This window comes from Eptatretus burgeri, chromosome 15, assembly GCF_056783735.1.
Source record: "Eptatretus burgeri isolate ZD-2024b chromosome 15, Ebu_testis_v1, whole genome shotgun sequence".
Lineage (NCBI taxonomy): Eukaryota > Metazoa > Chordata > Myxini > Myxiniformes > Myxinidae > Eptatretus > Eptatretus burgeri.
Window position 1 is genome coordinate 21779109 of NC_140975.1, and position 14639 is coordinate 21793747.

At 44.4% G+C, this 14639-nt stretch overlaps 1 protein-coding gene across 7 annotated transcripts in view; it reads left to right on the forward strand.

Moving 5' to 3' along the window:
• LOC147011708 (BTB/POZ domain-containing protein 7-like) overlaps positions 1-14639 on the forward strand; it is a 192284-nt gene that overhangs the window by 148551 nt on the left and 29094 nt on the right. For all 7 annotated transcript variants that reach the window (XM_085857689.1, XM_085857687.1, XM_085857691.1 and 4 more), the window contains one exon: positions 11717-11925. In XM_085857689.1, coding sequence (XP_085713815.1) covers positions 11717-11925 — 209 coding nt within the window. The remainder of the gene's footprint in view (positions 1-11716; positions 11926-14639) is intronic.

Sequence of the window (14639 nt, forward strand, 5' to 3'; positions counted from 1 at the left end):
TGACGACTTGAATTGACTATATTAATCTTTCATTCTGTGACTCCAGCAAAAAAAAAAATCCCAAATATTTTTTGGAGCACTGTACCCAAGTTATTTTTCCAATGTAAGTGTAACCAGATGACACCGTGACCATGTAAATGACCATGCCACAGTTGGTCAAACTGTATTGAACAAATTGATGAAAATTATGATTCATCCAATGGGTCATGATGATAGATTCAAATCAAATCCTGGAAATCAATGTTTGCTTGGAATGTGACGTTGCATCGATCACCAAATCGGCTTCAGCTGGCCCAGGCCTGGTTTAAAATTATTTAAAGAAATCCATTTGGGAAAGAGTCGAGGCACTGATGCTTAACAGGAAGGGAGGGCTCTGCTTCATCTTATCTCATGTGTGGGGCCGGGTGCTTGGGGACGTTCCTCGTCGTCTGTCGCTTGAGCAGCAGTGGTCACGTTGCACTCAATAGCATTCGACATTTGCCAAAGATCATCACGTAACACCCTCACAAAGCACAGAAAAAAGAACGGCCATTTTAAACCAGGCCTACGCCAGCTGAAGCCGATTTGGTAATCGGCGCAATGTCATGCTCCAAGTAAACGTTGGTTTCCAGTATTTCATTTAATCTCTTGTCATTGTGTTGAATAAATTTGAGTCATTGTTGTTTCTGTACTGAATTATCAGCAGTGGATGAACCCATTGCCCACACAGCCCCTTCGTCATCCCAACCACAACCATGTCCCTCTTCTCACGCCATTACTCATACGATTTAATGTAGTCCTTGAGCACGTCATCAAAGCTCTCTGTCACGCTGGCTTTGCCCATTGCTTGAATACTCTCTTTTTGATAAAACAGCGAAAACATTGGAGCTCGCATTGTAAAACTGTTTTGCACTTGTGTTTCTCATTGTAATCATTTTTAATCTGGCAACTGTGCTATGCCACACAACTCGTGTATACATATAAAGATCACTGTGGGATGTAGATATTTACAAATAAACGGGGAGGGGGGGAGGGCAGTTGAATCAATGAAACGAGCTCTCTTCGCTTGCACCCGGGACAGCTTACTTTCCCTGTGCAACAGCTCGGTGATCCTTGGTTTGAGTTATTGTAACTCCGGCATTTGATTTGGCCTAGTAAGAGAAGTCAAAACATTCCATGCACAACTACAGTAAGTAATTTCCAAAGGTGCATAAACCACTGAATTTTAATGCAAGTAAACCGGCCTCCTTTTGATGGCTCAAACACAAATGACAGCTGGAGTGTGTTTCGCTGCGTGACCAATGTTGCCCATGAGGTGAGCTGATGATGCCGAAACAGTTTAAAGTTGGATTTAATTGTCCAACCATCCATGATGCCAGCTGCTTCATTTGTATTGAAGATTATTTTTGTGAGTGGTTACCTGAAGTGTTCATCTGGTTGCTATTTTGGTTTTCAGCCCATATGCACCACTGATTTTGTGCATTTGGTTTCATGAGCTGTTGCTGCTTTTGCTAAACAACGAAGCATTGGTGGGTGGGTGTACCTTGATTTGCTGCTTAATTCTCAGGAAACACTGTTTTCAAAAACTCTAAAAATATCTCCAAATTGAGGGTTTTTTAATAAATATATAACATATAATAATAGTGTTACGGCTGTGGAAATTCGCAATCCACCATGAAGGATCCTTAGATCAGTTATGACGCTAAGTTCATGTGTAGTTAGTCCACACCTGTTGTTTAGGGGGAATATGTGTGATTCATCCGGGCTGCGATGCTTTGAGTTAGCCATTTTTCTTTTCTCTATCGTTATTTTGGATCCAACAACCTCAAACCAACCAACGACAACGGCAAAAAAGAAACCTGCGTTAGTGCGTGGGTTTGCGCACCCCTCTGCGGTGCCAAGGCTGGCACGGGAAGGGGGGCAGGGCAGCTCCCTCCCCATTGGTGGAGGCCCGGCGTGAGGCGGTCGGAGTGGGGGCACGCCCCCCTTCGAGAGCCTTCTGGAAACGCCTCGAAGGGAGGTGGAGCCGCGAACGGGGCGGAGCCCCACGCGGCGAAGGGCGGAGCCCCGCCTTACAAAAGGCAAACGGACGCGAGGCTCACTCTCTCTCTGATCGTGGCTCATGTTGGCTGTAGCTCTCTCCAAAAAAGGCACCAGCTCTCTCTCCAAAAAGGCTCGGTCTCTCTCCTTGGGTCTCGCTCTCCAAAGCACTCCCTTCCTCCTCTCTCGTTCCCGCGCTCGTGGCCCGGCGCAGCCTGTTGGTGGAGACGCGGATGGGAGGCGCCGCAGTGCGGCCTGTGGTGGACCTGCGCGTCCGGACGAGGAGTGCCGAAGAGGGTTCGCCGGCCGCAGGGGAGGCCGGAACCAGGCGCGACCGCGTTGACGGTAGTAGGAGAGGAGGACTCGACGGTCCATAAGGGAAGTCACTTCTTTTCTTTTCTTTTCGGGCTTTTGTATGTGTGTTTGTGGCGCCAGTCTTGCAAAGTAAAACCTGTATAAGTGACTGTGCTGTAAATAATTGCCTTTTATTCGGTCGTAGTGCTTTCCTTTGTTCCTATTTGCCTGCTTTTGTTCGTATTTGCCTGCTTACGTGTGTGAAATAAAGTGCTTGCTTGTTGAACTGTTCCCCCGTTTCGCTTCGTCCTTTCCTTTGTTGAATCTCCCTCTTGTATCACATAAGGGATTGATAGTGGGTTTAAAGCACCCGGTAACCAATCTGAACCGTCAAGGTCGACGATAACTCCGTTCGGTTATCCCTGTAGCACGGAACGAGCCGCTTAGGTGGTTCGTGTCCAGTCGACCTGTGGCGTGGTATAACCCCTCGTTAGGTTACCCGTGCGAGTACTTAGGTATATCGACTTTCGGCGATTCACCCAATTTTGCGCGGGTAGAATGCGGACTGGGTTGTGGTGAGGTTAACCCCCCACCCGTGACTAGCTCCTTGGCGATAGTTCCAAGAGGGTCACGACTGAATTGTCCATTCCAGTGGGCGACGCGTCGCGATTCGAGTTACGTGGCCGATCGCACGCCGGGCGGGTGAAATTCGTAACAATATATTATGTATCCGAAGACGACATAGGCGATTCGAAGAAAGATTGTGAGGGTTAGAACACAACCAGTGCGAGCATGTAGAAATATCCAGCAACCACCGGCCACTGTACCTGCTTCATCTGCCATTGCACAGCACCTGGTTGCCAACCCTATCTGTGCAGACCAGTACAATGCAGATATGTTCAGGATATTGAGCCGAGGTTAGAGCTCGTTTCATTTACGTGTTGGTAGCAACCTTCATCCTTACCACCGATCCAATACTCTGTCGTCAAAAGGAATTTGTACGATCTCTGTGTCTCTTTCAGCATGGAAAGATCAAGGGAAGTACGGTAACAAATGGTGAATGGAGCTTATGGAAAACCCATCCGCCCTCCTTCAAGGATGTGGTTGCAAATGTCAATCATTGACGAACTCTGCTCCAGCCAATGGGAGCTTGCGGTGAAGATGATGAGCCGACCAATGGGCGTTCGGATTAACCGTGACGTCATTACGGCTGAACCAATCTGCGGCTACGTTATTGAGACCTGTGTGTAAAGCACGCACCTTCATTTCCTTCTTCACTTGCTGTGATTTTTTTACCCTGAGGTGTGCAGCACGAAAAGCTTTGGTCACTCTTATGTCGTGTTTGTTTGTATTCATATATATATATATATATATATATATATATATATATATATATATATATATATATATATATATATATATATATATATATATATATATATATATATACATATGGAACCACAGTGCCTGTTCGTGTGTTTGTCTGACTCGCGTTTACAGTGGCTGTTTCCCACACTGTGATTGAAAAGCTGCCTGATTGGTTGTTTTGCATTTTCATTTCACTTTTCTTGATGCAATAGTCAGTCACTTTATTGTCCCTTCCAATAATCTTTAAAATCAACCTGAACATATGGATGAAAGTGGATTTAATACAGATCTTGATGGAGTAACACACAATTTAAGGTAGCAACAATGCCTTCATGAAGTATTCCCACCACTTGATTTTTTTCCCACATTTTGTTGTGTTACAGCCTGACTTTAATAGGAATTAAATTGAGATTTTGTTTTGTCACCGATCCACACAAAATACCCTATGATGACAAAGTGAAAGCATGTTTGTAGAAAATTAAACACAGAAATATCTAATTTGCGTAAGTATTCACCCCTGAGTCCATACTTTGTAGTAGTGCCTTTAGTACCGATTACAGCTTTGAGTCTAATTGGGTATGTCTATATCAGCTTTTCACATTTGAATTTGGGGATTTTCTTCCTTGCAGATTTGCTCAACTCTGGGGAGCATCGGTGAACAACCATCTTCAAATCTTTCCACAGATTCTCAATGGGATTCAAGTCTGGGCTTTGGATGGGCCACTCAAGGACTTTCACATTCTTGTTCTGAAGCCATTCCAGTGTTCTTTTGGCTGTTTGCTTGGGGTCATTGTCCTCTTGGAACGTAAATCTTCGCCGCAGTCTAAGATCTTTTTCACTTTGAAGCAGGTTCTCCTCAAGGATTTGCCTGTATTTGGCTACATTCATTGCTCCCTCTATCCTTACAAGTGTTCCCCCTGCCGCTGAAAAGCATCCCCATAGCATGATGCTGCCACTACCATGGTTCACGGTAGGGATGGTGTTAGATGGGTGATGAGCTGTGCTCGGTTTCGGTCAGATATAGCGTTTTGAATTCAAGCCAAAGAGTTCAATTGCACCTCATCAGACCACAGAATCTTTTCCCTCATGCTCTCAGAATCTTTCACGTGCCTTTTTTGTAAATTCCAGGTGTGCTGTCATGTGCCTTTTTCGCAGGAATGGCTTCTGTCTGGCCATTCTCCCATAAAGCCTAGATTTGTGAAGCGTTGCAGAGACTGTTTTACACCAAAGAGGTCAACGATTGACCGTATCCTTGCACTTCGTGTCCTCATTGAACGCAGACGAGAGTTTCGGCAGGGGCTGCTTGCAGCCTATGTTGATCTCTGTAAAGCGTTCGATTCAGTGAATCGGGATGCCCTCTGGAGGATTCTTGGTCTTCGTGGGGTGCCACCAAGACTGATCGATCTGATGTCTGAACTCTACTCTGGTACTGAGAGTGCTGTGAGATGTGGTGGTACCATCTCTGACTTATTTCCAGTTGTTACTGGAGTTCGTCAGGGGGGTGGGTACTGGCCCCCACACTTTTCAGCACTTGTATGGACTGGATTCTAGGGAGGATGTCGGAAAGATCATGCTGTGGTGCATTGCTTGGGGATGTCAAGATCTCAGACCTTGATTTTGCAGATGATGCAGTCATCTTTGCAGAGACTTTAGATATCTTTTTGGGGGCCCTCGAGGTGCTGAATGAGGAGTCGGAGCCGTTGGGATTACGGGTTTCTTGGGTCAAAACTAAGATCCAGGCTTTCAATGGCATCTTTGATGCTGCTATCCTGTCTGTGCCTGTTTGTGGTGAGGATGTTGAGGTCGTGGAGAGATTCACTTACCTCGGCAGTGATATTCATGTCTCTGCTGGCTGCGAGTCAGAGGTCAATAGACGTCTGGGTTGGGCCTGAGGAGTCATGGATTCACTGGATCATGGGGTGTGGCGCTGCCGGTACCTGTGCGGGAGGACGAAAGTCTGAGTCTTCAGGTCCTTGGTACTTCCAGTCTTGCTCTATGGGTGCGAGACTTGGACTCTGACCAAGGATCTGAGACGGAGACTTAATTTCTTTGGTACCAGGTCTCTTCGGAGAATCCTTGGCTATCGCTGGTCGGATTTTGTGTCCAACGAGCGGTTGCTGAGAGAGACTCGGATGAGATTTGTTACCTGCATAGTCCGTGAGCGTCAGTTGCGGCTGTATGGACATGTGGCTCGTTTTCCTGACGCTGATCCTGCTCACCAGATTCTCTCTGCGAGGGAGTCTCATGAGTGGAGGAGGCCAGTGGGCCGACCACGTGCCTCATGGTTGCAACAGGTTGACCATCATCTCAAGGAGATGGGGATGGGCCTGGCATCTGCCTGGGGGATGGCCAGACGGAGGCCCCTGGAGTACCGGCGGAAAGTGGACGCAGCGACGCGCTGTTCTGGCACATGCTCCCATACCTGACCTGACCTGAACCACATCTTACACTGCAGATATGCTCGCTTTATGTGTTCTCGTAGCGTTGAAGAACAGCACACAAGCTGGTTGAAGTCAAGCTCTTTCTTGGAGTTGTGGTATTGCTCCCAACGATACTCATCGAATGTGGAACAGTCGGTCTTTTTTAATCCAGACACAAGGAATTTTTCAGCATTATTTATCATCTGTGGTGACAGTTCCTCTTCACCAAACCCTTCCAGTAGGGAGAGATCCATGGATGCTTTCATGCCAGACAGTTTTGGACCCACCTTGCTGGTACTGTCACACCTGCTAAGTACATGAATGGCTGGGAGACACGACACCAAATTGTTGTCCAGTTGATCAACTAACAGGTGGACTGGTACAGTTTTCTTGTTTTTCCGGTTACCAAGCTTTCCAAACAGCTTTTTAGTTGCCAGGTTTTCTTGAAGTGGAAGATGAGGTTGACAAAGACATCTGTGTCAGGTGAGTCAACCAAGACTGATTGAACCCCGTGTTTCACAACACTAACATTAATATGGAACATGATTCTGTCATCGGGTTCTTCTTGGTTGCTTGAGAGCTCTGCGATCTGTGTTTCAGTGCCAGCTAACAGTTTCCTACATTCACCCCCATATACTCCTCCAAAGATAATTTCCTTTTCTGACACAACATTCTGCAGCATCCACTTGAAGACATACTCCTGCAACCTTTGTTCAACATTGAGCTCCAGAACATATTATATCAAGATCGACAGGGAGTTTCTGATTGTCAGACCGAATGGTGATCGTGATTTCTTTAGAAGAACTCTGTGCACGTTCCATTTGCTTGATTGATGATTTTTGATAAACGTCAAAAATAATGTCCATTCTTGTGGGCTCAGAACCTTGAGCAAGAATGCTGTTGGAAAGACTCTCAGCAAATTGCCCAAATGTATCAAGGCCCATCTTTTTCATTGGTAGTTTTCGCACAAGTGCCATGAAGTCCACTATTGTCATCTGAGCATCACATTTGACATTCCTTTTCTCCTCTGGAAGTTGATTGACTAGTTCTCTCGATAAGGAGGCTTTATCAGGCTTCTTCAATCTGATGCCATCTTTTCATTCAGTGGTGAGGAACTGGGATGTGCTGGTCAATTCATACTTCAGGAGCTCTAGCATGCTGTACCCTCTTTATCTGGCATAATCAATGTACCTAATCGTTTCTGCAGCATCTTTTTTGCCATCGATTTCTTCGTTATGGACGGTGTGGAAGCATGCTTCACGAAAACAGTGTTGCGGCTAGTAGGTATTGTGTCATGTAGGTGTTTCTCCTTATTCCGAAATCTGGTCTCAACAAACTCTTGATAACTCTTCTCACCAGTTTCCAGGCATTCAAGTAATCCGTCAACAACCTCCTGGGGTATATCAGCTCCAGTAGAGATGATGTGAAGTCTGATCCCAGTGCTGAATGGATTGTTGATGGATTTTATGTAATCCAAAAGTGTCCTTGCGCATTCATGGCCAATCTTCGGAGAACTTGGATTGAACTCATGGTGTAGGTTCAGTTCACTGTCGTCTTTGTCGCCCAAGTTACACCATTCGAGCAGCTGTGCCACATGAAGATCTTTCTCATGCTTTAAGAGATTCCATAAGGCTACTGCCTCTTTCTGTCTTGTCATCCCAATGATACCTCCTGCAACCGAAACTATTAGCTGGCACTGAAACACAGATCGCAGAGCTCTCAAGCAACCAAGAAGAAGCCGATGACAGAATCATGTTCCATATTAATGATGGTGTTGTGAAACATGGGGTTCAATCAGTCTTGGTTGACTCGCCTGACACAGATGTCTTTGTCAATCTCATCTTCCACTTCAAGAAAACCTGGCAACTACAAAAGCTGTTTGTAAAGCTTGGTAACCGGAAAAACAAGAAAACTGCACCAGTCCACCTGTTAGTTGATCAACTGGACAACAATTTGGTGTCGTGTCTCCCAGCCATTCATGCACTTAGCGGGTGTGACAGTACCAGCAAGGTGGGTCCAAAACTGTCTGGCATGAAAGCATCCATGGATCTCTCCCTTCTGGAAGGGTTTGGTGTAGAGGAACTGTCACCACAGATGATAAGTAATGCTGAAAAATTCCTTGTGTCTGGATTAAAGAAGACCGACTGTTCCACATTCGATGAGTATCGTTGGGAGCAGTACCACAACTCCAAGGAAGAGCTCGACTTCAACCAGCTTGTGCGCTGTTCTTCAACGCTACGAGAACACATAAAGCGAGCATATCTGCAGTGTAAGATGTGGTTACAAGCTCTAAATCCTTCAGTCACCAAACCAGATCCACGCCAGTATGGTTATAAAGCAACAGATGTTGGAATTACACCTGTGATACTGCCAGTACCGTGCAGGCCCGATGACCTGCCCCTCCATGCAAATGTCCAACATCATGTATGAGTACCAAGACGTGCACTTGCAGAGGAATGAACATAAAATGTGTGGTGTTTTGTGGCTGTAGTAAATGCAAAAAGTGTAGAAATCCACATAATTAAACTCTAAAATATGGACAATGTGCAAAATTACAACAGGTAATATAATAAAGGGTCAGAACTGTAGTGCGTACCATGCTGAAATCAGTTTTTTGGCAAATATCTTAAAAACCATTGACTTTTGGACATGGAAATGTATTACTGACCCCCCATAACGTGGCCATTCCGAACATTTTGAGTGGTCACACAACCTTCTAGGTCCAACGGTTCTGGAGATACAGTAATGGCGGGTGGTAGTACTTTGCTTAAAAAGGGGGCGTGGCCATTTCACCTATTTCGCCATCAGTGGCAAATGTGTTACCAACCAAAAATTGTTCAATGACCTTCAATTAGATGATTTTTGAAGAGTTTAGCTCTGGACATACAAGTGCATACCAAACCACCATGAGCTACTCTAGTATATGTAATTAATAAATAGATAATAATAAAGTAATTAATCAATGAATTGATTAATAATTTTTAAAATGCCGTTTTTTTCTAAAGCACATCTTCACTTTTGGCCCCAAATGTCAGCTTCCTAGCTTGAAGGATGGCTGATATATCGCCCGGACAGACAGATAGACAGACAGATAAACAAACAAGAAATCTACCCAGAAAACAAATGAACGGAGTGAAAACTGAGTACTCCCTTCCTTCAGTGCCCGATGATGACATCATGCATCACCTGGAGATGGAATTTGGAAGGAGCGTTGTACAATTAAACTTTGTCTATACAATCAACATTGGGAGACGCATGAAATATGTAGTGATGTATTGGATTTGACCTTCGTTCATTCCCCAGGGCGTGGGGACTTAAGGTCACACAGGGGTCAAAATGTGAAAAATAATTTTTAACTCAAAATTTGACATTGTGTCATTCCCGGTGGAACTTTTTGCCACTTTTAAACATTGCTTAAGGTAGGAAGCATGGGGATTTGCGATGGCATGCCGTCGTATTTACACTAGTTGTACATATATTTTCCTCCTGCGTATTGCTTTGTGCCCATCTTGGTGAGGATTTGAACGTGGTAAGTTTGGGGTGAATATCTAAAAGGGTAAACCTGTGGTATTTTTATTACACATCAGTGTCCATCCATCCATTGGGACCATACTCTATGCAGAGCATTGGTGCTGCCTCAGCAGTCTCCTTGGCTATTGGGTACAACCCTGGATGGGTCGCCACTCCAACACAGGATACCAGCAAGCTGGCACTCATTTTGCCGACCTTGGAAGGATGACAGGCAGAGTCAACCCCACCTGGAATTAATTCAACAGCTGAGTGGGATTTGAAGTCAGGATCCTGGGATCACAAGCTCACCACCCTAACCATTAAGCCATCACCAGGCATACATCAGTATGGAGCTGACATAAAATTCTCAAATGATGAATTTTACTTTTCGTCTCGTCCTGGAGTACAGCAGGCTTTGCAAGGGGTGGTGTGCTTGCTCTTGCCTGTACGAGCACTCACTTTTGGAACCCTTCCTAAAGATTAGGCCTTTGTGCCATACACTGCACAAGTCCCTGACAGGTGGCTCCAAAATATCAGTCTGCATTCATTCTTTTTATTTTCTTCAATATATTATATATCCTGCACAATTTCAAGGTTATTATTGGAAGCTATATCTGATGATGAGTTGACTTTTGGAAAGAAATAAAGAAACAGCCTCAAGGAATACGCATCATGCATTGTTGCTGGTAAATACATCCCCATGGATGGCTATACAGTGTGAAAGGCGAAACAAAAATGTGGGCATGACCCGAAACAATAACCCAGGCATGGGTTTCACTTTACCGTTGTTGGTCTCGGTTGGTTTAACAGCTTACAATGGCTGGTCCGGTCAATGCCGAGAGAACACATATATTTTTTCACCTGGTAGTGATGGCATTCGCTAGATGACAATGCATATAATACCACATCGCCATATAGTCCAAGCCCCGCAGATGGCAGAAGCAAACAGCACTTCGATCATGCATAGCACTACATAATGCGAGAGAGAGACAGAGACAGAAACAGAGACACAGACACAGACACACAGAGATCTTTCACTCTGTTTGCTGAGTTTGAACTTATCGGTCTTTTCTTTGCATATTTTGAAGGCACTTACTTGCTGCGAAGCTTGCCAAATGGCTTTTGGAAGTAAATTATGCAGAATGCATGCATCACTTGGTCTTTTGGAACTCCCTCTTTGACGTTGTCCAGCTGCTGAAAGAGGCCATCGGTATCATCGAGGTGATCGTTGCCATCTGCTGCTTTTGGGACTCGAACAAGTTTATCACAAAAGAAAAAGCAGGACAAGTCCGTTTGACCTTTCGTCTCCAATGACAGAGACAATGCTTTATTTAATTCAAACCTTTGAATTACACCAGCAGCTGTATTTGTTGTGGTTTCGACTAATTGTTTAGTTTGTAATTATAATATGTTGTAAACCAGACGTAAGCAACCTCTGGTGGTTGAAGGTGTTTTGAAGCGAAAAGGTTAACGAACTGCTTAGGCTTCTTGGGTCATTCTAAACCACTGGGAGGAATACTTATTGTTATTTATACCAGGGGTCAAAGTTCGAAAACTTTTTAACATAGAAACAATGCTTAATTCTTTGATAAGCAACTTTTCTGAGCTTGTGAAGCAGGAAAGCAAAGGACTCCAGCAATCATCTCTTTAAAGCTTCCATCCTTTTGGGGCTGTATGAAAGCAGTCCAAAAGTTATTATGAGGTGAAAGTTACGAAGTGAAACCCAGCACAGATGTTCGTCCTTTTCCTTTATTTCCAGGCAGCCACATATGAGTTTCAGATGGGACACCAAGTATCGTGTACAAGCCAAAGACAGTAGACATCAATGTACCAACACATGGATTCGAAGGACGTTATTAAGAAAGAATGGACAAATACTTATAGCATATGGATTTTGGACTTGGGTTCCCTGCATCATGACCCAGGGGTTCAGATGAGAATACCAACAGGCCAACGCTGGCCTATTGGAAGTGAAATCATGGTATTGCCTCTGACAAAAATGTAAATGGAAAAAAAAAAACCTGTTTGATTTCCATTATATGTGCCCGCGGCCTTGATTCTTTGATACCTGAAGGATACGAGCTGTTCTTTACCTTTTGCCACAGGCTGTGAAGACATCATAGCTGAGAGCCTCAGTCTGGATTCACTCGTAGCCACCTTGAATTGGAGCTGTCAACCACATGGTTCCTCGTGGGTGCACCGGCGTGCTCTGCATTTCCTCTGTGAGGAGTTCTCTCGTGTTGCCGCCTCACCCATCCTCTGCTCCCTCGGCCAGGAATACCTGTTTTGTGCCCTCCAGTCTGACTTCCTGCAGGTGCACTTCCCTCCATGAATGTCTGCAGTGTTATTGTCTTTAAAGGTGTAAATGTAATCCACTGCACTTTTGGTAATTTGAAAGGGCTCGAGCGGAAGCACCGTGTCAACTCTCCGTTTCACATTTGTTTGAGGTCACCATTTCCAAAATAGACATTTGGAAAAACAAGTGTGTTTATCACGGCAATTAACTCCAGTAATTTCACACCTTAGCCTCTTTTTATATACAATGTCAAGGCTCATGTAAGAGCTAACACACAGAATGTATAACAAGGGGAGCAGGAGACAAGAGGGATGGGAGAGGGAAGCACAAACCAGTGGGGAATAGACATTTGAGGAGATCTGTGGAAGGGAGAGGGATGGGGTGGTGTACGCGGGGTAAACAAGATGGACACTACAGGGACTTTCAGGAAGGAAAGCAGGGAATATGAGGGAGGTGGGTTTGGGGTGGATTAGCGGGGGTAGAAAAGATCAAGGTTTTGGATGGGGGAAGATAAGAGATGATGGTGAACAGCTGTTTTGAAGACCTGGAGGGAAGAGTGGGATTGAAAAATTTGAAGTGGGATGGAAGAGTCTTTGATATGAAGAGTGGGATTGAAAATTCTCTTGAATATGATTATGCAACATTTATTTCTTGGTTTAGCATCTGCAGATTTGAGGATTCATAGACTCAGAATAAATTTCTTCTTTTTATTATTGTCAATGCTCCATGAGTATTCACGTTGCACAAAATAAGTGGGGAGGAAATTGGACAGTGATAGCAAGCCAGAGGATGTACAGGTAGTGGACAAAAAACAAAATGGAAACGCCAATGTAAAGTCACTTAATAGAGCGTTGGGCCACCACGTGTGGCCAGTACGGCCTGGATGCGCCGTGGCGTAGGGTTCACAAGCATCTGGAATTCTGCAGGAGGGATGCGGAACCATTCCTCCACGAGAAAGTCAATCAACTCACACCTTTTTGATGGAGGTGAAAAACGCTGTCTCAGGCATTTCCAGATTATCCCATAAATGCTCGACTGGGTTCAGATCTGGTGACTGAGAAGGCCATGACATATGGAGAACATCAGTGACGTGCTCATCAAATAATTGGGCGACCACACGTTTTCTGTGGATGGTGGCATTAGGGGGTCTTCTCTTGCATCCATGCTAGCCAAATTATAGGCAACCAGGTCTGTGCAGTATTTTCATACATGACCCAATGCATGCTGGGATGTTATTTGCTTAATTAACACATGGGCCACACCTGTGTGGAAGCCGTTACTTGGTGTCCCTCATTTACCCAGGTGTTTCCACTTTTTTGTCCATGGCCTGTAGGTTGTGGATTCACATCCAGTGGAGGACCACATTGTTTTTAGAATTTAAATTTTCAGCTTGTGAAAACTCAGCTCATCTCAGGAGAATTGCCATGTTGCTAACTGATTATCAGTTAAATATTAAAAAAAAATTAAATCCCCATCTGGCTTATTCATTACCTTCACATAGAACCTGCCCATAATGTTCAGGTCTACAAGCAGTGCCAGTCCTTTAATTGTAGTCGACTCAACACCCTCAAGAGAATCTGAGATGGGGATGAAAATTGGACCAATGAAAAGGCAGTTGTCCAAAATCGCCCAAATCGAATTTTCTTTTTAAAAACAGGAAGACATTACTCACCTCCTCATGCTTGTTTCCACAAATCTTGCTTCCTGGCAATGCCCAAGAACAAAGGATGCAGTTGTATCATCTCCGATTTTACCTCGTCTATGCACACCTCTACACCAAACCACATTTGGAACGTCATCAATGAGGGCGTGGACCAGTGCTTTACTTTAAAAGAGGTCTACAGAGAGGGTTATAGCCAGAACGAGAATAAATAAATAAACAAGTTCCCTTACAAAGAACATCGGTGCAGGAGGCGATTAGGCCCATTCATCCCGCACGATGATTGCCAACCTCCCAGTCTCGAGAGCAGACACCCGAACCACTACATTATTGAGTCTGGTTAACCACACTCTGAGATAGAATGAAAGGTAAGTCGAGGAAAGAAAGGGGGGAAAAAACATGGAAAGACAAAAGCCCTAAAGTGGGAGCATGAAGTTAGAGGTTGTAAGTTGTATAAACATTCTAAACGATTTTCAAGACAGGAAAGGCTGAAGATCGATGGATCACATTCAAAAACGAGCACGGCAAGGCCACACTATGATTCATTTGAAATGGATGGTTGTGTGACTGGTCTGCGTGGTCTGTTAGATATTGTGAAACGAAAGCATATCCTTGGTCAGGAAGTCGCTTTTCACGTATTGCAGGTTTTGAGTTGATTTTGACAATTTGTCATGTGACATTGATTGGTGATTGCAATTTTTATCTTGCCAAAACGAAGTTTTGCAAGATATGTGAGTCAGCTTGTATGTTTTTTTTGTTTGTGTGTTTGTTTGTCTGTAATCACGTATAAAAAATTCTGCAGAGCACAGTTATCATCGGAAATTTTTGTAACTTCGCATATCAGAGGCCTATAGATTGTCCCTTTCAGTGCACAAAATTTTGAAGGTCAAGGTCAAAGGTCAAGGTCACTTTGGCGCAAATCAGGGGAGTCGACAAAACCCTTATTTTTTTGAGTAATTTTGAGCGGATCGTCTTCAAACTTCATGGGAATATAGTTCATGGTCTGGCACTCAGCTGATTAATTTTTGGTGGCGATTGGCCTTGACCTTCATATGTTTTTTTTTGTTTTTGT